At 51.5% G+C, this 19,629-nt stretch overlaps 2 protein-coding genes across 3 annotated transcripts in view; both read right to left on the reverse strand.

Annotated features, from left to right (window-relative positions):
* Positions 1–2,038: 2,038 nt before the first annotated feature.
* Positions 2,039–14,460, reverse strand: LOC118228828 (AP-2 complex subunit mu-A). 2 transcript variants are annotated; one of them, XM_035420298.1, is made up of 13 exons: positions 14,305–14,460; positions 12,384–12,502; positions 8,396–8,661; positions 6,921–7,003; positions 6,658–6,663; positions 6,216–6,351; positions 5,880–6,024; positions 5,301–5,315; positions 4,204–4,326; positions 3,940–4,075; positions 3,638–3,735; positions 3,129–3,240; positions 2,039–2,218 (listed from the first exon to the last, which is right to left on the reverse strand). In XM_035420298.1, exons 2-13 carry the CDS (start codon positions 12,455–12,457, stop codon positions 2,084–2,086), a joined length of 1,329 nt encoding a protein of 442 aa, XP_035276189.1. In that variant the 5' UTR covers positions 12,458–12,502; positions 14,305–14,460; the 3' UTR covers positions 2,039–2,083. The 2 variants fall into 2 exon arrangements, with proteins under 2 accessions (XP_035276189.1, XP_035276190.1); XM_035420299.1 differs by lacking the exon at positions 5,301–5,315.
* A 3,383-nt stretch (positions 14,461–17,843) lies between these two features.
* The window catches only part of LOC118230316 (segment polarity protein dishevelled homolog DVL-3-like), a 24,579-nt gene continuing 22,793 nt past the window's right edge, over positions 17,844–19,629 (reverse strand). Inside the window, 3 exon segments of the mRNA XM_035423200.1 lie at positions 17,844–18,127; positions 18,129–18,342; positions 19,230–19,451. Coding sequence (XP_035279091.1) covers positions 17,974–18,127; positions 18,129–18,342; positions 19,230–19,451 — 590 coding nt within the window. The 3' untranslated portion in view covers positions 17,844–17,973.

Here is a 19,629-nt window from a genome sequence, read left to right on the forward strand (position 1 = left end):
CGGCAGAACGGCATGCTGGGTAAGGAAACGGGGCCCTATGGCGCAAAGGTCGCGGGCGCAGCCGAGCGCTGAGCGGGGCGCCGGACCTGCCGGGCCTCGGCGAAGCAGCCAGCTGTATAAATAGACCGCGTGTAAAAAAAGAAAAAAAAAATCTCTCTCCCCGGATAAAGTCTGCCAAATACCGAAAAGGTACACGGCGGGGTCAAGCGCTCCCCATCGCCCGCGATGATTTACCCTCTCTAGACCTCACCGATTCAGTTCCTAAAACGTGCAACCTTTTTTTCTTTTTTTTTAAAGAGGAAGAAAGCTTCAGACGGGAACAGCCACCCTGAGAATGTCCCGTGTGATTCAATTTGGGGATTTAATTAAATTTACCGTTTAGAAAAATACAAAGCAGCCAAACATCAGTCAAGGTTGGAATCCCATCTGTCAGGTTTGGAATGGACTTGCAGTGATGGGCACGGATCTTCAAACAGGCCAAACGAGGGGGGTGGGGTGGGGGAGGGGGGCGCGTCCAGTCAGTTTCAGCGCTGAAGGGGGGGGGGGGGGGGGCATGCCCTTCAGCAACCTTCAGTGACCTCCCCCCAGCAGGCCAATATCTGGGCTCCAGTTCGCGTTCGTCTGCATTTCCCACCATCATCTTGATTAATGTACAAGAACCACAGCCATCCCCCCAGCACAGTACCGCACGCGCCTACTGCTTGTGTAGCCCAGTGTTCTCTCAGGAAGAGGGTGCTGAGGAAAGACACCAGAACGACTCTACCATGTGATTTTATTAGTATTCAGTGGACAAAGAAGTTTCCATATGGAGACTGAACACCAAAGCCGGGGGGGGGGGGGGCAGGTCTCCAGCGAGCAACGCCTCAGAGTGCCTGGTAGTGTGGGGGGGGGGGGGGAGGGGCAGGACAGGGCAGGGTGGGGCAGGGATATACTGAGTAGGACGGATTCTAGACCAGATGACAGATCTGACTGTGCGATCACAACCCCAGAGAGTGCAGGACCCAGCTACAACTCTTCTCCCCATAATGCCCCTCTCTCTTCACGTCAGCAACGTTTGCAGTTTAAAAAAAAAATAAAAATGAAAAAAAAAAGTGCTGCAGTGTGACATCTGGGTGATGTCATCAAAACAGAAAAAAAGCGCTTATACAGCAAATATTACAGAAGCAGCTGAGGGTGAGGTAATGATCTGGTTGGGTCCCTGCTCCCCCCACAGCCTCGCCCTCCTCCCCCTAGCCCCGCCCACAAGCCTCTTCTCCGCCTTTACAGCTGCTTCACGCTTCAATAGTTTGGACACAAAAATAAGCTGAAGCGTTGAGATGAAGAAAATTAAAAAATTCACCGTATGCTGCAGGGAATTCATCAGACCAATAATGGAAGGAACGGAAAATGGGAGGAGAAAAAGAATGGACAGACAGCCAGAGGAAGGAGAGAAGAGATGCACTTCTGTCCCTGACTTGCGGGTGGAAAGTGACCAATGAAATGGCGGAGCTTACAACCCCCCCCCCCGGCAACTGATCTCTTAACAGCCAATCATATTACACGGTAAAGGCAGGAGGGGCGGGGCAGAGGGGCAGTGGTTGCCGGGGGAGACAGGGTGCTACAGTCCACTAGGAAAGGGGGTGTGAAGAGGGGGGGTTAATACTGACCCAAGATAAAATATTAAAAATGACACAACGGCCTGTGTGTGCGAGTGTGTCATTTCTACCTTCTGTCCTCCACAGGACTCCACTGCACTCTGATATGTGGATAAAAATGTTACTTTTCTCAGGGCTTTTACACACATTCTCATTTATTTTCGCGTTTCTCCGTAACTCCTCCCCTCGGGCCTGTGAGGAGAGCAATGAAAGGAAGGGAGCGTGAAAGAGAGGATGGATGGCTGAAAGGATGGAGGGAGGGAGGGAGGGAGGCAGCAGGCGGGAGGGAAAGCTGAAGTCTGCGGGACGGTGGCCTGTTTTTCTCCCTCGTTCCTGAACACGCCCCCCCCTCCTCGCCACCCCCCTCCCCGCCCGCCCGCCTGTCCCCCCCCCGCCCGCCCGCCCGCCCGCCCGCCAGCCAGCCGCGCGCCGCGGCAGGGTGGGGTCCGTTAGCAGCGCGTCTCGTAGATGCCGCTGCGCCCGATGTAGCGCACCCACTTGATGACGTCGTGGTCGCTGTAGTTCAGCTTGGGCTCGAAGACCTTCAGGTAGCGCACCTTGAGCCCCGAGGGAGCGAAGGGCACCTGAGAGACGACAGGAACACAGCCAATTACAAATTCAATTAGATTACAAACTCACATTACACATCAAATACCATTACAGATTCAATTACATAATACCATTACCAAATCAATTACAAATTCAATTACTGATTCAATTACAAATTCAATTACTGATTCATTTACATATTCAATTACATATTCAATACAGTAGCCCCTCTGCAAGCTTCACAGTAGACCCCCTATGAGCTTCACAGTAGCCCCCCTGCGAGCTTCACAGTAGCCCCCCTGCGAGCTCCACAGTAGCGCCCCTATGAGCTTCACAGTAACCCCACTGTGAGCTTCACAGTAGCCACCCTGTGAGCTCCACAGTAGCCCCCCCATGAGCTTCACAGTAACCCCACTGTGAGCTTCACAGTAGCCACCCTGTGAGCTCCACAGTAGCCCCCCCATGAGCTCCACAGTAGCCCCTCTATGAACTTCACAGTAGACCCCCCATGAGCTCCACAGTAGCCCCTCTATGAACTTCACAGTAGACCCCCCATGAGCTCCACAGTAGCCCCTCTATGAACTTCACAGTAGACCCCCTGTGAGCTCCACAGTAGCCCTCCTGTGAGCTTCACAGTAGCCCCCCTATGAGCTTCACAGTAGCCCCCCTGCGAGCTTCACAGTAGCCCCACTGCGAGCTTCACAGTAGCGCCCCTATGAGCTTCACAGTAGACCCCCTATTAGCTCCACAGTAGACCCCCTATGAGCTCCACAGTAGACCCCCTATGAGCTTCACAGTAGACCCCCTGTGAGCTCCACAGTAGACCCCTTGCGCTCGGCAGATACGCTTTTAAAACGCGGCATTAAACTCTCATTGGCTCTTGCAGCCTGTAGACTCAGACCAACAAGTTCCTGGATAGCCCCGCGCCTCCCGACCGACGCTGACCTCAAAGTTCATGGAGATGGGGGGGCGCGCCCACTTCTTCTTGTCGTTGGTGGGGAGCAGCTCGATCTCGGCGCTGATCTGGGACTCCTTCATCCCGGCCATCCGCTTAATCCTGCAGCCAGAGACACGGGGGGGAACAACTGACCCAGGATCAGCAGAGTGCGCGGGAACACAGAGAGGAGGGGGCGTGTGGAGACAGGGAGGGAGGGAGAGAGAGAAAACGAGACAGCGAGCAAGAGAGAGAGAGAGAGAGAGACAGAGACAGAGAGGGGGAGAGAGAGGGAGAGAGAAAGACAGACAGATGTAGGGGGGGGAGGGATAGAGAGGCAGAGAGGGGGAGAGAGAGGGAGAGATGGGGAAATACACAGCCCAAGACAGGGATGGCAATAAGTAGGGGTACTTTCAGAAGAGAAAGAGTCGACGGAGAGGGGGAGAGATGGAGGATGAAGCGGAGTGAGAGATGGCGATGGAGGACAGGAGAGAGAGAGACGCCTCTGCTTTGGACTCACTTCCACACGATGGCGTTCTCGCTGGCCTTGTACTTCGCTTTGCCCTTCATACAGATCACCTGCACACCACTGGTGTTGAGGGGCGTTGGGATACGCACCTAGAGAGAGAGAGCGAGACAGAGAGAGAGAGAGAGAGAGGCGGAAAGAAAGAAGAGGTGAAAAGGATATCAATTCTGATCCTGATTCCTCTCTCCCTCAATGAATAACACATTTTATAAGTTACCACAAATATCCATATTATATACAAAAATGGCCAACCTGACGTGAGGACAGGCATAGCCTTCTGACCTCTGACCCCTCACCTCGATCTTCTGCGCCAGCAGTGACGGCTTGAAGTTGGACTTGATGACCACTTTGACCTCCAGCTTGGTGCGGCCGACCTCCCTCACCAGCGGAATGACCCGGAAGGGCAGGATGATGTCCTTAGTGGTGCGGTATCTGTGTACGGAAGGGCGTCGGCTTGTACACCAAATCACTCAACCACAGTGACGAGTACCCATTGGAATTGTGGGAAATGTAGTCAAATGGATTACAAAGGGGGCATCGGCATGGAAACAGCCACGCACCTCATGAGCTCGTACTCCCCGTCAGGGGGGATGAAGCTGATGCTTCGCTCAGAGTCGAACTTGCTGAGGCGCACGCACTGGTGGAAGGTGCAGTCGTCGATTGCTATGGACTGCTTCCCACTGCTGGGGGGCGCCAGAGAGCAGAGGACGGAAGGGAGGGAGGGAGGGCGGGGTGGGGAGGGAAGAGGAGACAAAAGAAATGAGTCAAATACACACATGCATACGCAAACACACACACACATGCACACGCACAAACACACATGCACACGCACAAACACACGCACCAACACTCACACACCCACATGCACACGCACACATGCACGCACACACACAAACACACACACGCACACACACACACAAACACACATGCACACGCACAAACACACACACACACATGCTGACACACAAGCTCTCGCACATCAAAGGTAAAGCACCTCCTGATTTGCTACAGCTCTATGCTAGTGGCCAAAGAAACAGGAAACACACTGAGAGCTGACGGCTCTGAGGAGTTACAGGTGAACTGAACACACGACTGACTAAGACCAGCACTGCAGGTCCCCATAAAACACCAACCCAGACACACACAAACAGACAGACATACACGCACACATGCACACGCACACACACACACACACACACACAAACAGACAGACATACACGCACACATACACACATACACACACACACACACACACACACACACACACACACACACAAACAGACAGACATACACGCACACACATACACACGTACACACACACACACACACAAGCATGCGCACACGCACGCACACACACACACACACACACACACACACACACACACACACACACAAGCATGCACACACGCACGCACACACACACACATCCCTACACAGACACAGACACACACATGCACACACACACACATCCCTACAGACACGGACACATGCACACACACACATACACACACACACTATCCACACACAGTGTTCCTGCAGAGCACAGCTCGGCTAGAAAGCCTGTTCTAGACCCAGCACCTACATGGACTGAAGCACAGATTGCGGGACAGGTCAGGGGACAGACAGACAGACTCTGTGCAAGACAGGGGTACACTACCTTCCCCCCAAATCACTGAGGTCCGGCAAAGGACAGAGCAGGGAAAGGAAAGGAAAAAAACAAAGAAAAAACAAAGCACAGCACCACTTAGGAATTCAAAAACCACATCTAAGATCATTTAAACAGTCAAAACTAAACACATAAAAACTCTACTAAGGAATCAATTACATTGAGAAACTCTTGATAAGCAAAACAGACATTAATACTCCAATGCAAAAAAAGACCATTTTTAATGCTCTATTCAGGCAAAATTAAAACAAGTTAAAACCCCCCACAAGCAAATTAACCATCTACAGGCATGAGAGGCTGTTAGAACAGAATAATCCTCCAAAGGACACAATTCAATAATTACTCCAACACACTGTACAGTAAAATAAAGAAACCTACATCATGATTCACGGCGAAATGAAAAAAAAAAAAAAAAAGCACAGATAAACGGAGAAGCAAAAGCGGAAACATTGCAGAAATGTGAGATGTTTCGCACAGGCGAGGCCTTCTGTTGTGAATTTACAGTGTGCGAACGCACACGCTGTGTCAGAGACAAGCCAAAGCGGAACCCTGCTCCACCCCCCCGCTCACCTCTTCCCCGCCTCGTCCACAGCTCCGCCCTTCCCCTGCTTGTCGATGACGATCTTGTCGTTCATGCCGAACTTGCACTCGGGCATCCCGCTCAGGTAGCTCTTCATCACCACCCGGCCAGAGACGTGGGCGCTCAGCACCTGCCCTGGGGGGGGAGCAGGGTGGGGGGGCAGTTAAATCAGTGCTATTATACCAGATACCAGCAGCCCTGGAGGTTAAACGCTGGAATCCATGCTTGTGAGCAGTACAGAGCGGCGTAGAGCGGCGTAGAGCGGCACAGAGTGGCATAGAGCAGCATAGAGCAGAGTAGAGCGGCGTAGAGCGGCACAGCCGTACCTTGCGGGGACATGAGCAGGTTGACGCTTTCCAGCACGTCCAGGAAGAGCTCGTTCCGCCGGTACTTGATGCCCTCGCGGCGCCAGCCGATCTGCCCGGTCACCTGACTGGTGATCTGCGACTGCTCCTCCTTCGTCTGTCGGGGGGGGGGGGGGGGGGGGGGGCGGAGTTTTTAAGAACAGCTGCTTAAGCTGGTCCTCAAACTCGCACGCGCAATTCCCTTCCTCCTCAAACAAGGCCTCCACTCATTCTCAAATGAAAACGTCTTGACGACATACTCCACTCTCCAAACAGGTGGTTTGGAAAGCCGTTATTGTGAGGTCACAATACATTAATTAGAACGTTCTAATGGTGATGTCACAATCGCCGCTGGTAACAGAAGGCAACAGAGTTCTAGAACACTGACGTGAGAAAACATTCCAAAAAAGAGAGCGATACGCACCTGGTGCTGGAGGTGAGGTGGTCCACAGGAGAGCACAAAGTGCACGTCAACACGCAGAGAGGAAAAAACATTTAAAGAAACGTTAATACAACATACAACATAATCACCCAGTCTTATGTTCAGTACTGAACAGAAATCCATCCCTCTTATGCACCACATTTCCCATGAAGCCCCAGGGCAAGTTTAGCCAAAGGCAGCAAGTGCAATTCCTCAGGGATCCATGGTGACACGGCAGAGAGCGTCAGCTCCCTCCTCTTCCTCACCTGGCTCTTGATGCCCTGCTGAGTGATGAAGGTCTTCAGAGCCCCCGTCTCAGAGTTCTGCGGGTACCCAAAGTCCAGGATCTCTACAGGAGACCAGACAGAGGAGAGAGCAGCACATCCGCACACAAAGCATCAATCAGTGCTCACGTTGGGCATCACCCTCTCTGGCCACTAGAGGTCAGCACCCATCCCTGAGAGCACTCAGATCCACTGCACCACCAGCATTACCTGACTCACACAATGAGGACTCACTGTTGCACACTGACATCATGCATTATACATCATCTCCATCTGGTCACCCAGCCAACACCACACTACACTACCCATAATCTCTGTAACAGGGACCTCAAACTCCAGTCCTGGAGGGCTGTTGTACCTGCTGGTTTCCAGTGCATTTCAGAATTCTTAACTGAAGTCATTCTTTGGCTTAAGAGTCCACACGCCTCGTTCTCCAGGGCCTAAATCACCAGCTTATTGTAAGGAAACTACAAAAAAATACAACCCTGGAGACAGCGAGGTCCTCCAGGACTGCAGTTGGATGTCCCTGCTCTATCACGATGACAGCATTACACGCCCACACAAGCTCACAGACGCTGGATCTATTAAAGTCAGATCTAAGGCACAGACCTTTCACACCAGGGTCAGGAATGAAGGATGGGATGGGTGCGCTACAGGAAAGGAGTGAGGGGGGAGGAGGAGGCGGGGGGTTTGGGAAGCTGAGCTCCTCGTCTGCTAGCCGGTGGTGAACAGTCTGTCTGCAGCACTTTCTTTAGGCAGTGATTTTCTCATCTGAACGTCAAAAAAATCAAAACCTAAAAAAACTACAGCAAAGCAGAAGAACTTCGTAACAGACGCATGGATTTTTGTAAAAATACAGATGGGACTTTTTTTTGTTTTTAAAAAAAGTGCAGACCTAGAAAGAACTCTCCTGGGAAGGAAGTGAAAAATGGAGACAAACTGGGGGGGGAAACGCACACGCACACACACACACACACACACACACACACACACGCACACACACACATACACACACACACACACACACACACACACATGCACACACACAGACACACACACACACACACACTCGCGCACACGCACACACACGCACACACACTTCCGCACACACACACACACACGCACACACACACACGCACACACATGCACATGCACACACAGACACACACACACGCACACACACACACACTTGCATGCACGCACGCACACACACACACACACACACACACACACACACACACACGCGACACGCGCACACAGAAAGTACTCCTGCCTGCAAAACTGTTCTACGAAACGCTGACGCCGAACATCAAAAATAGCCTCAACCGAAACACAGCGTTCAGCGTAATCAGGACACAAAGGGAGAGATTCGGGGTAAGGCGGAGGGAGGAGCGGCAGGGAGGGGAGGAGTCACAAATCTCTGCTCCCCGGCGTTTCCGCCCGATTGGCCGGTTTACCGTCCAGCAGCTCGTAGATGAGCACGAAGTTGTTCTTGATGTTCTCCTCGCTGATCTTGCCGAAGTAGGCGGCCATCACGTCGCACATCTTGTAGAGGAACTCGAAGACCATGGCGGCGTTGACGTTCTGCTTGGTGACGGCCGCCAGCCAGATGTTGGAGCGCTTGACGTGGAAGAAGCTGGTGCGGGCGATGTTGGTGACGGGCGAACGCACCTGCTGCCGGGCGTGGATCACGTTCACGCGGAACGCGTCCACCGCGTTGCGCCTGGGGGCAGGGGAGGGGGGAGAAAACCCGCGGGGGCGGGGGGGGGGGGGGGCGTTAGACCAGGGAGGAGACCGGCCGGAGGCCAGGAGAGAGAGAGCAGAGAGAGAGAGAGAGAGAAAGAGAGAGAGAGGGAGAGACGGAGAGCGAGAGAGAGAGTTAGGGGAGAGAGAGAGAGACAGAAAGGGGGAAAGAAAGAAGGAGAGAGAGAGAGGAGAGAGAGAGAGTTAGGAGAGAGAGAGAGAGGGAGAGGGAGAGAGAGAGAGAGAGAGGGAGAGAGAGAGAGAGAGAGTCAGGAGAGAGAGAGCACAGAGAGAGTTAGGGGAAAGGGACAGGATTCTGGAACATGCAGATTCTATAGTAGACTGCAAAATAAATGTATTTTTTTTTAAAAACTCATTAGGGTTCAGACCTTACTGAATGCCAGTGGCGTAAAAGCACACAGCGAACTCTGTGTCAGGCCCACCCCAAGCCCTGGACCCCCGGAACTGACACGCTGACGCAATAACAGCAGTTTTTTTTTCTGTGGACCCCAGGAAGACTAGCTGTGCTTTAGGGCGCAGCTACCGGGGATCCCAGCAAATAAACAAGTAAAACAGCTGATCTCGGAGCGTCGGTAACACCCGAGCGGAAGGGGAATCTCACGTTCCGGAAACTTCCGGGCGAGCCGTTCCCTTTCCCAGGTGGCAGTACCCTTAATGTGCCACCACGCAGACAGCGAGAACAGGGCGGCATCGAGAGACGCGGAGCCAGACGTGTTCGGACGGGACGGGACGGGACTGCCCGCACAGACGAGCGAAAGGGATGTGAAACAGGAGAAAGAGAAGAGAGGGGAGGAAGAGGATGAGAGCAGAGGGAGGGCTCGAGAGAGGAAGTGAGCCGGCGCTCACTCACGGATACTGAGGGAGAGAAAAAGGGGAAGTTCCCTAGCGCATTTTCACCTCTTAACTGGTCACACAGTTACTTCATTTACCCAGTGTACCGGTCACATGAGTGTGTGCCTAACTTCCATGGCGATGGCACTCCCCTGCTATTTTGGGCCCCTTCCTGTTTTTCCCAGAGGTGGGTATCCCAGAATGCACTGGTCGCAGCTGCAGCCCCGTACAGCTTTACCCATCAGCGTGATTACAAAGGATTTTAAGAGCCCCCTAACTTCCGAGCCTGGCAGCCCACCTGCCAGGAAGACCACACTCAAACCCCATAAAGACATCATTATTTCACACCGGTAAATTACAACTGGACAGTTTCTTCTTCTTTGGTGCAGTTAGGGTGTCTGGCCAGAGGGGGGCGTGCATACACAATGTGAACCACTATGAGGCCACACCAGATCTGTTGTGTCACACAGCTCTCTGTTACAAATGAACAAAAAAACAGGTATTTTAAGTTAATGTTACACCAAAGTTAATGTTAGCTGGTGAAGGGAAAGGGGCGGGAACATTTCCATCTCCTGTGTAAGGCAGGGGTCAGAGGTCAGGGGGACGTGTAGGTGAAGGATGGAGGGGATACAGGTTCAGGCCACATGCCCCGATCCCCAATGCTGTCACTCAGAGGCAAGGCCCCAGGAGGGAAAGAGGGGGAGGGCGAAAGGGAAGGAGAGGGAGGGAGGGAAAGAGAGGTGGAGAGAGGGAGGGAGAGGGGGAGAGAGAGGAGAGAAAGAGAGAGAGGGAAGGAGAGGGAGGTAGAAAGGGAAGGAGAGAAGGATGAAGAGAGGGAAAGAGGGGGAGAGAGAGAAGGAGAGAAAGAGAGAGGGAAGGAAAGGGAGGGAGAGAGAGGGGACATCACAGGCGACGTGCTTTTGGGGACACCGTTCTCCGTGCGTCTCTTACCTATTCCTAAAGCACCCAATGAAGAGATGGAGATGGGCAAATGGCACCAGGAAAGGGGGGGGGGAGCAGAGACAAGAGGGCAGGAAGGGAGGGGGAGAGGAGGAAGAGAAGGAGTGACAGATTGACAGAGAGATGGTCAGACTTGCACACAAAACTGCGTACGGCAAAAAAAAAAACCCCACACAAACACAAGTCACTCGGATTTACAGAGAAAACACGACGACATTCTGCCCTCTGCAAAGTCAGAAAATCCGCAATGAATTACTTGAGCGGTGGTCACATTAACGCAAGATTCTGTGCCTGTGCAAATACAAAAGAGCCAAAATGCAGGAACGAATACTATAAATGTCCTATAATGTCCTATAAGTGTCCTATAAATACAGATATTCAAGGTCTTTTTTTTGGCTGGACTGCAACAGCGGGGCCAGCCCTATAAATGCGAATGTCTGTAACTGAGTGACTGAGTGATGAAATCACACCATTGGTCGGCCGGAGGAAGTGTGTTCGGTCCAGCCATATACTAGGTTTTGACCTGGTCTTGTTTCTCTAAGATTACAATGGGCAATGAACCAGGCTTGAACCATGACAAAATAACTACTCCTGCCTCTTTCAGCCAATAGTTTTTGCTGTCTGACATTTGCGTTGTTCATTGGTCAGGATATTTACACAGCCGTTGGTAGCATTGCGAGATTCAAAGAGAAAGCGCTCGATTTGAATGAAAATTTGAGAGGTGACGCTCTAGGTGGCTTGCTGAACACGAGTAAACTAAAACAGAAATCGCTCCTAGGGTTTTCTAATATAATGAGCCTGTGCAGCAAAAATTTGTTTTGATCAGAACAGCAAAACATTACTTGCAGCTTATTTCATCCCGCTGTTTTATCCCATGTTGCAAGTGTCATAATAAAATTATGAACAACATGCATTTATCTTGTTATTATTGCGAGTTGGCATATTACGACAAAAACAGTTTTTTTTTTCAGAATGCAAGTGAACTAGTAGTGAAAAATTTTGAAATCTCACGTGTTCCAAAGACGCAGCATTCCACGGGCTAGCATGACCACTGCTGATTTGACTTAACTGAACTGATCTGCTCGGCTTAGAACTTTCCGCACGGAGTTTACAGACCACGGTAGAGATTAGGATGTTGATTTTGAACAAAAGAAAGAAAGAAGTGACAGAAACAGCTGTAATTCATAGTAGGAGGACCAGAGGGTAGACTACCAGCAAAGAGAGAGGAGAGGGCCCTACGCTAACACACGGGGACTCAATGCTAACACATGGGGGCCCAACACTAACATGCTGGGACCCAACGCTAACACACTGGGTCCCAATGCTAACACTGGGTCCCAACACTAACACACTGGGTCCCAATGCTAACACTGGGTCTACACGCTAACATGCTGGGACCCAACGCTAACACACTGGGACCCAAGCTAACACACTGGGTCCCAATGCTAACACTGGGTCCCTATGCTAACATGCTGGGACCCAACACTAACACACTGGGTCCCAATGCTAACACTGGGTCTACACGCTAACCTGCTGGGACCCAACGCTAACACACAGGGACCCAACACTAACATACTGGGACCCAACGCTAACACACTGGATCCCAATGCTAACATACTGGGACCCAACGCTAACACACTGGATCCCAATGCTAACGAGTCACCACAGCAAAACCTGTAATCGGCAGTTCACAGCCTCTGGACTTTAATCCCTGTAATCCTGCCTTAGCAACACGGCATTTACATACAGCCCAACAGTGAAGCTCAGAAAAAGCTGAATCAAACCCCCCCTCCAACTCCACACCCGCACCTCGGTCTGCTCCATAAAACCCCTACCCCTCTCCCCCCAAAAATATCTCCGTCCCACGCTAAAAACACGCCTCAGACTCACCCTATGTCATCGCGGTACACCCGGGAGATCAGCACCTCCCCCTTGTGGTTGTAGATAAACAGTCCTCCGATCATGGCGGTGCAGTCTCAGTCGTCACAGACCATGGTGATCCCAGACACCTGTGCATAATAAATAGGCCTATTTATTACACTAAAGGGGTGTAGGAGATTTTACAGGTGCATGTAGTCATCTGAAAAACTAAACCCAACCCATCATTTCACACCGAGTCACATCCCCGCATACAGTCACATCTCCATACACAGACTCACATCTCCACACACGGCCACATCCCTGCATACAGTCACATCTCCACACACAGCCACATCTCTGCATAAAGTCACATCTCCACATACAGACTCACATCACACACCGTCACATCTCTGCATAAAGAGCCACATCTCTAAACACAGTCACATCTCCACACACAGACTCACATCTCCACACACAGGCCACTACCTGGGGAAATCAGTTGAGCGGTCAAACTCAGCCTGTCCCACATACACAGGGACAGATAAAGAAGGAAGAGTGGGCACTTGGCAAAGCCGCCTCTCACCGCTAACTAAAGATAGTCTTATCATTCATATAGACAGATTGACACTGCCACATCCTAACACAAACAGCACTCTCTCTCTCTCACACACACACACACACTGACACTCACTCACACCTCGTTTGAAGTGACACTGTGGCCTGACACGGAAATAAAAAAATCCGCCCCATAAAAATAACTCGGCGCTAAAACGGTTAGCTACTTACCCTGTTAAAAGTGTAAACAAGTCAGGCAGGTGAGAGTATATAGTATAAGGTTACCATGGAGCGCAGAATTCATTTACAGAGTTGCCATTTGGGGGGGGGGCGCTTGTACAGCGCCTAATATTACGGGTTTGTAGAGCACCCAATCTTACTTCGCTAAATTATGGCACAAGACGTGTTAGACACTTGGAATAATACCCAATAAAATGACATGCAGCACAGTTTAGCTTTATCGACGTATTTGGACGGCAAACTGAATCATTTGTGGTGCTTTTGGGAAGCCGCTAGAATGTGAGTAACGGAGGAAGATCCCCCCCCCCATTCCCGTAGTCTGCAGGAGGGGTAAATAGCAACCTTCCACTGCAAGCTAGTTGGCCGGACAAAGTCACATTGAGATATGTCCTGTCCGTCTTCTGAAAACGTGAATACATAATTTTATATCAGATCAACGTCATCTTTATCAAAGGTTCACCAGTACTGGAATGTTACTGCGTTAGCCATCTAGCTACATCCTTATCAAAGCACAAGCTAACGGTGATGCCGGTCGGTTTCCATGGCTATCGTTCGCCAAAGACCTGGAACCGCTACAGTCCATCACCCTCTCCTCTGCAAGCTAAGGTACCGCCCTGGCACACGAAAGCAAGCGCGGAATCACCCCTGCGGACACGAATGCCGGTTTATCACACAGACAACGCCGCGGGACGCTGATAATCGAGGCGGGAGGGGAAGATGCCTGTATGTAAACGTCTTGGCCATCTTGAAAGCTAACGTTACCGGGTAACCGTCCATAGCCTACTAGTAACGTTAGCTAGCTTAGCTAAAGACCAATGTCTCTAGTCTAGCTAGCCATAATAGATACCCGCTAACCCTCGGTGCTGCTTGCAAGCGGGCAGTATCGCCATTCATTTGTGTTTTTCATAATTTCATCAGCTTTTAGCCTAGAAAAATCACATGACCAGATCAAAGCTTGGCACTATTTAGCCACTGGCAACAATTCCCCTCCTTGACCTTCGCAGTCTTCTAAGTACTTATCTAGCTCTGTAGCTGGCTGACTGTCTGGCTCTCGTTGGTCAACAACGTTCATCCGACCGTACTGTCGCGACCGGCTTGCTAGTCACGTTTCAGGGGTAGAGATGCTCAACATCGCGATTAGCGCGGTTTATCTTACCTCGCAATACGTTCCCTCCTACGAAGTCACTTCTTCCTCCCGAGTTGCGGTATTTAGTGTCCCTTCGTGTGTACGTTCACTTGACCACACACAACCCTCCCTTTCGAATCAAGATGTCTGCCTGTCCTTCCTTCCTCCCGAAGCGCTGTCAGCTGACTGGCGACACGACATGGTGACGTCCCAGTTAGATTTTTTTTAATCAGACAGAGTCCAATGGTCAAAAACCACACCTCACATTTCAGCCTATGATTCAGAATTACCTGTCTGATATTTTCGCAGCATTAATACAAACAATTATTTTCTAACGTAATCTAAGACGTCAGTAGCACTAAATTATCGGACAGTGGTTTTCTGAAAAAGGAGATATCAGTGAATGACCACATAAAACCAGTGAGGACGAATGCATTGAACATCACTTGCAAGCCTGGAGCACCTGGGTCTACATGTTAACAGTCATGTAGAAGCAGAACACAAGCTTTCTTTTCATGTGACTTTCAGACCTGTATTCTGCTCATTTCAGAGTGCGTTGTGCTGTTGTCGTGTTATTGTGTTCCTATAGTTTATGTCATTGTGTGTGTGTGTGTGTGTGGTCTCACACGGTGTGCAAAACAAACACACACAAACAAAAGCAAGTCTGCACTGAACCATAACTGCTAACCACACGCGTACACAAAAAAAAAAAAAAAAAAACAAGAGATCATAACTAAGCCCATTCCCACCCTCGTCAGAACAGGCCCCACTCCTCGTTCTTCCTGACCACCCATAACACACACAGCACACTTCCTGCTCTTGCACAGCGGTGATCCCGTCCTCCTCCCCGCTTCCCTGGGGATTTCTTTTTTCTTTGTTGCACACAACCGTTTCCATTCCATTGTAGAAAAGCAGTGAGGTGTGTCACTGGGTCCCCAAGAGCTATAAAAAAATAAACTGATTCTGTATCCAGGTACTGGGAAAAAAATTAATTATCTAGAATCTAGAAAGAATATTAAAAAATAAAAAAACGTGGCACATTTTATCCTTCTCTCTCTCTCTCTCTCTCTCTCTCACACACACACACACACACCTGGAGCCCATTAGTTGATTCTCCTCACATTCCTCTATGGCTCCCCACCACACACTGATCTGCACACACATTCATGGAGGCACGCACACAGACATTGGTCGGAGCTTTTCTCCTTTTGTGGAAGTAGTGAGGCCAAACGGTATTGGGCAACACTAAGGGCACAGGTTGTTTATGTACAAAACAGATGTCATTAGGGAGCAAAGAGACAGGCCCTCGCAGATAGCATGGACACGCGTACCCAGTCAAGGGCCCAGAGGGTATCTAAACCAGGCTAGAAGACCAGTGTGGGGTGGGTTGGGCACGCACACACTTTTATGGCAACTATCAACGGAATAACACACAAATATTCATAGATGTATGTACACATGTGCGCACACACACACTTATGGGGATTAGAACTGAATTCTATTAGGAGGTAAGAGCGGTTGTCTGGCAGTTGGAGGGTTGCCGGTTCGATCCCCCGCCCTGGGCGTGTCAAAGTGTCCCTGAGCAAGACACCTAACCCCTATTTGCTCCCAACGAGCTGATTGGTACCTTGCATGGCAGCCTTTCACCGTTGGTGTGTGAGTGTGTGTGTGTGTGTGTGAATGGGTAACTGAGCGAATTGTAAAGCACTTTGGATAAAAGCGCTACATAAATGCAGTCCATCCATCCATGATTTGGGGAGAGGTAACAGACAAGCTTTCAGCTGACAGGACACTAGAGACACACACAAGCAGCATTTATGCAATAAAACTATGTTTATAAATAAAAACAATTCTTTTTTTCATAAAACATCGTACAGCACAGTCTGTATGAAACTTGACTGCTTATCACTATACATGATCTGATGCTAATAATTCAGAACTGGAGATGTAAATGAGCTCAGAAGAAAATAAATGGGGGGGTGGTGGTAGCGGGGGGGGGGGTGGTCGTGATATGAACATTACAATGAGACATTAAACTGAAAATAAGATACAGGATTGTTAATGTTAATGACGATGACAGATTAACAAAGAGAGCGTTAAAACCTGTTGAAATGTTCTTGAAGCAGTGAGAGTGGGAGAAAGAGAGAAGCCACACCACGCAAGAAAAGAGATTACAGGAACTGTTCACAGGTAGGCTGGATGTTACCTATAAAAGTAAGAAAGTGTGCTATACTTTACGTTTCCAGAACCGCCTTCTGCACCTGGGATATTGGAGCATCCCCGTCTTTGTTAATACCACTAACCCCTTTAAGGTGTGAGGTCACAAATACATGATTGGAATGTCCTTAACTGAACATTCTAATGCTGATGTCACAATCACTGCTGGTGACTGAAAGCAACGGAGTACCAGAACACTGACTCAGGATGTTGAAAAAAACATTCCACATAAACCTGCTCTTCAAAGGGTTAATGCTGCCAGGCTGCCTGTGGAGAGTTCCTCACACTAAAACGCAGCAGCCAGCCGCTGCAGTCTGATGCAGATTTCACAGACGGCGAAACACGCAGGATTATGGATGTGAAAAACGAGCCGAATCGGACTGAGTCGGCACCGACAGCTCCCGAATGCCTGGCTGCTTGCAGCGTGTGCTTCAGAACATTCCAGAAAGGTCAGCCTGAAAACTCTGGAGCTGTGGGGGGTGGGGGGCGGGGGGTGGGTTCCCATGGCAACAGCAGCGAAAGCCGGGATGCCCGTGGGAACGTGCGTGCGCCCGTGTGACAGGACACCTTAAACACGCCCAGCGGACGACGAGCCGCACCTTCGTCTCCCAGGGAGACAGACAAAGACGTCAGACTCCTGAGAACTGCGGACTCACCAAAGGGCTCTCTCTCTCCCTCTCTCTCTCTCCCTGCCTCTCTCTCTCTCTCTCTCTCCCTCTCTCTCTCTCTCCCCCCCCCCTCTCTCAAACACAGCCAGCACGCACACACACCCACACAGACACGCACCTCACACACACACACGCGCACAAATGCACGCACACAAACGCATGCACGCATGCACATATGCAAGTCCGCACACACACACACAGCCTCCCACTCTGTGGACAGGAGGCCATTTGGCACTAAAACCTGCTTCTTTTCTCTTTCTCTCACTCTCCATTTTTCTCTAACAGACAAGCACAATAAAAAAAGAAGCACAAAATAACAATCATCCCAGTCAGCGTTTGAGTCTTTGTCCAGTCATTAAGAATCAGACCGAGAGGATCTCTCTCCTCCTGTTCCTCCTCCTCTTCACTCCTTCCTTCTGCACTGCATCTCTTCTCATCTTTTTTTTCTCTCAAGTTTTTACAAAAAAATGTGAATGTGGAGGTCGTGCGGCACTGCCCGAGGGGAGGTGGGGGGGATGGAGGTGTTGGGGGTGCAAGGACACCAGACAGGAGACTCAGAAAGAATTAAGAGAAAGGCCGTTACAACCATCGCACCCTTGGGGGGGGGAGCCACTTTTGATTCCTGTCTTCTTCACTGAAGAAAGTAACAGCGGGCAGCCCCACAGAGGAGGGATGGAGGAGTGCGTGCTGTCCTTCCTCTCCCTCCTCCTCCAATCTCTCTCCTTCCATTTCTCTCGGAACCCTCTCTTCCTCCTCCCTGCTCCAGGAAGCGTCCGCCCCCCCGCTAGCCTGCCTCCGCATCTTCCTGTCCGGGTCACATGACGTCCACGAAGAACTCGCTGGGGTTTCCCATGGCGATGCGAAAGGACTGGCGGGAGGCGGTGAGCTCGGGCGGCACGGCGGCCAGGTCGCGGCCCGGGGGCGAGCCGGGGGGGGGCCTGGGCCGGGGGCAGGCCGGGCTGGGGCTGGGGGGGCAGGCCGGGCGGGCCGTACGTCAGGCCGTGGCTGCTGTGGACGCTGCGCTCGCTAGGGGGCGCCGCCGAGCGCTCGCTGGGCGTCTTCTCCCGCCGCTGCTCCGACTCGCTCCCGCTGCCCCCCGACTTGGACTCGCCCCCCCCGGCAGGGCCGGCCTTCGCCTCCTTCTTACCCCCCGCGCTGCGGTTCGAGCCACTGCTGCGGCTCCCTGAGAAACAGACAGGAAAGCACAGGCTTGAGCTCTTCGCTTTCTCCTGTCCTCTCCCCTCCTGTCCCCGCTCTCCTCTCCTCTCCTCTCCTCTCCTCCCATGACCCCTCTCTCCTCTTCTCCTCTCCCCCTCTCCTCTTCTTTTCCTCTCCCCTCCTCTCTCCTCCATTCCTCTCCTCTCTCCTCCTATCCTGTCCTCTCCTCTCCAGTCCCCTTTCTCCTCTTCTCCTCTCCACTGTCCTCCTCTCCTCTCTCCTCTTTTCCTCTCCTCTCCACTGTCCTCTCCTCTCTTCTCTCCTCTCCTATCCTGTCCTTTCCTATTCTCTCCTCTCCTCCTCCTGCTCCTCCCCTCTCTCTCTGTGGGATACTTCTTTACAATGCAAAGTACTACACAAAAAATCACAGGAATACATCAGTGCCAATTAATGTACAGGTACTGTGTGTGTGGAGACGCAGGAGCACGCAGGCAGAGATGTGTGTGTGTGTGTATGTATGTATGTGCGTGCGTCAGTGTGTGTGTGTGTGTGTGTGTGTGTGCGTGCGTGTGTGTGTGCATGCGTGCATGTGTGTGTGTGTGCATGTGTGTGCGTGCATGCCAGCATGTCTGTGCCTCTGTGTGTGTGCATGTGCGTGTGTGTGTGTGTGCGCATTTGTGTGTGTTCATGAGTGTGTGTGCGTGCCTGCGAGTGTGTGTGTGTGTGCGCATTTGTGTGTTCATGAGTGTGTGTGCGTGCCTGCGAGTGTGTGTGTGTGCGTGAGCATATTTGTGAGTGTGTGTGTGTGTGCGTGAGCATGTTTGTGAGTGTGTGTGTGTGCGTGAGCATGTTTGTGAGTGTGTGTGTGTGCGCGCGCATGTGCATGAGAGTGTGTGCGTTTGGGCATCTCACCTTCGCTGTGCTGGCTGCCGGCGCTCCCCCCCCCTGCGGTGTAGCCATGGGGGGGCTCAGGCTGGGGCTGTGGGCTGGGGTTGTAGGGGTGGGGGATGGGGTACTGGTAGGGGAAAGCCAGGGGCCAGGGGGCCACGCCTGGGTTGGGCAGGGGGGCCAGGGTGTCCTGGTCTGAGGCTCCACTGGAGCCATCATGGTCGTGCAACGAGAGGTTAGCCATGTCTGGAGAGAGAGGGGGGGGAGAGGGTGGAGGGGGAGAGACAGACAGAGAGAGAGGGGGGGGGGAGGGAGAGAGAGAGAGAGAGGGAGGTAGGGGGAGAGAAAGAGAGAGAGGGAGAGAGAGCGAGGGAGAGAGGAGAGAGACAGAACCAGAGCAACAAGGAAAGGGGAAGAGACAGCG

Source organism: Anguilla anguilla, chromosome 6 (genome assembly GCF_013347855.1).
Source record: "Anguilla anguilla isolate fAngAng1 chromosome 6, fAngAng1.pri, whole genome shotgun sequence".
Taxonomy (NCBI): Eukaryota; Metazoa; Chordata; class Actinopteri; order Anguilliformes; family Anguillidae; genus Anguilla; species Anguilla anguilla.

Coding starts and splice junctions, on each gene's coding strand:
- LOC118228828 (XM_035420298.1), bottom strand. CDS start 12,457: ATGATCGGAGGACTGTTTATCTACAACCACAAGGGGGAGGTGCTGATC. Junction 8,662..12,383: donor GTGTACCGCGATGACATAGG/GTGAGTCTGAGG, acceptor CCCTGCCCCCAG/GCGCAACGCGGTGGACGCGT. Junction 7,004..8,395: donor CATCTACGAGCTGCTGGACG/GTAAACCGGCCA, acceptor GGTCTCCTGTAG/AGATCCTGGACTTTGGGTAC.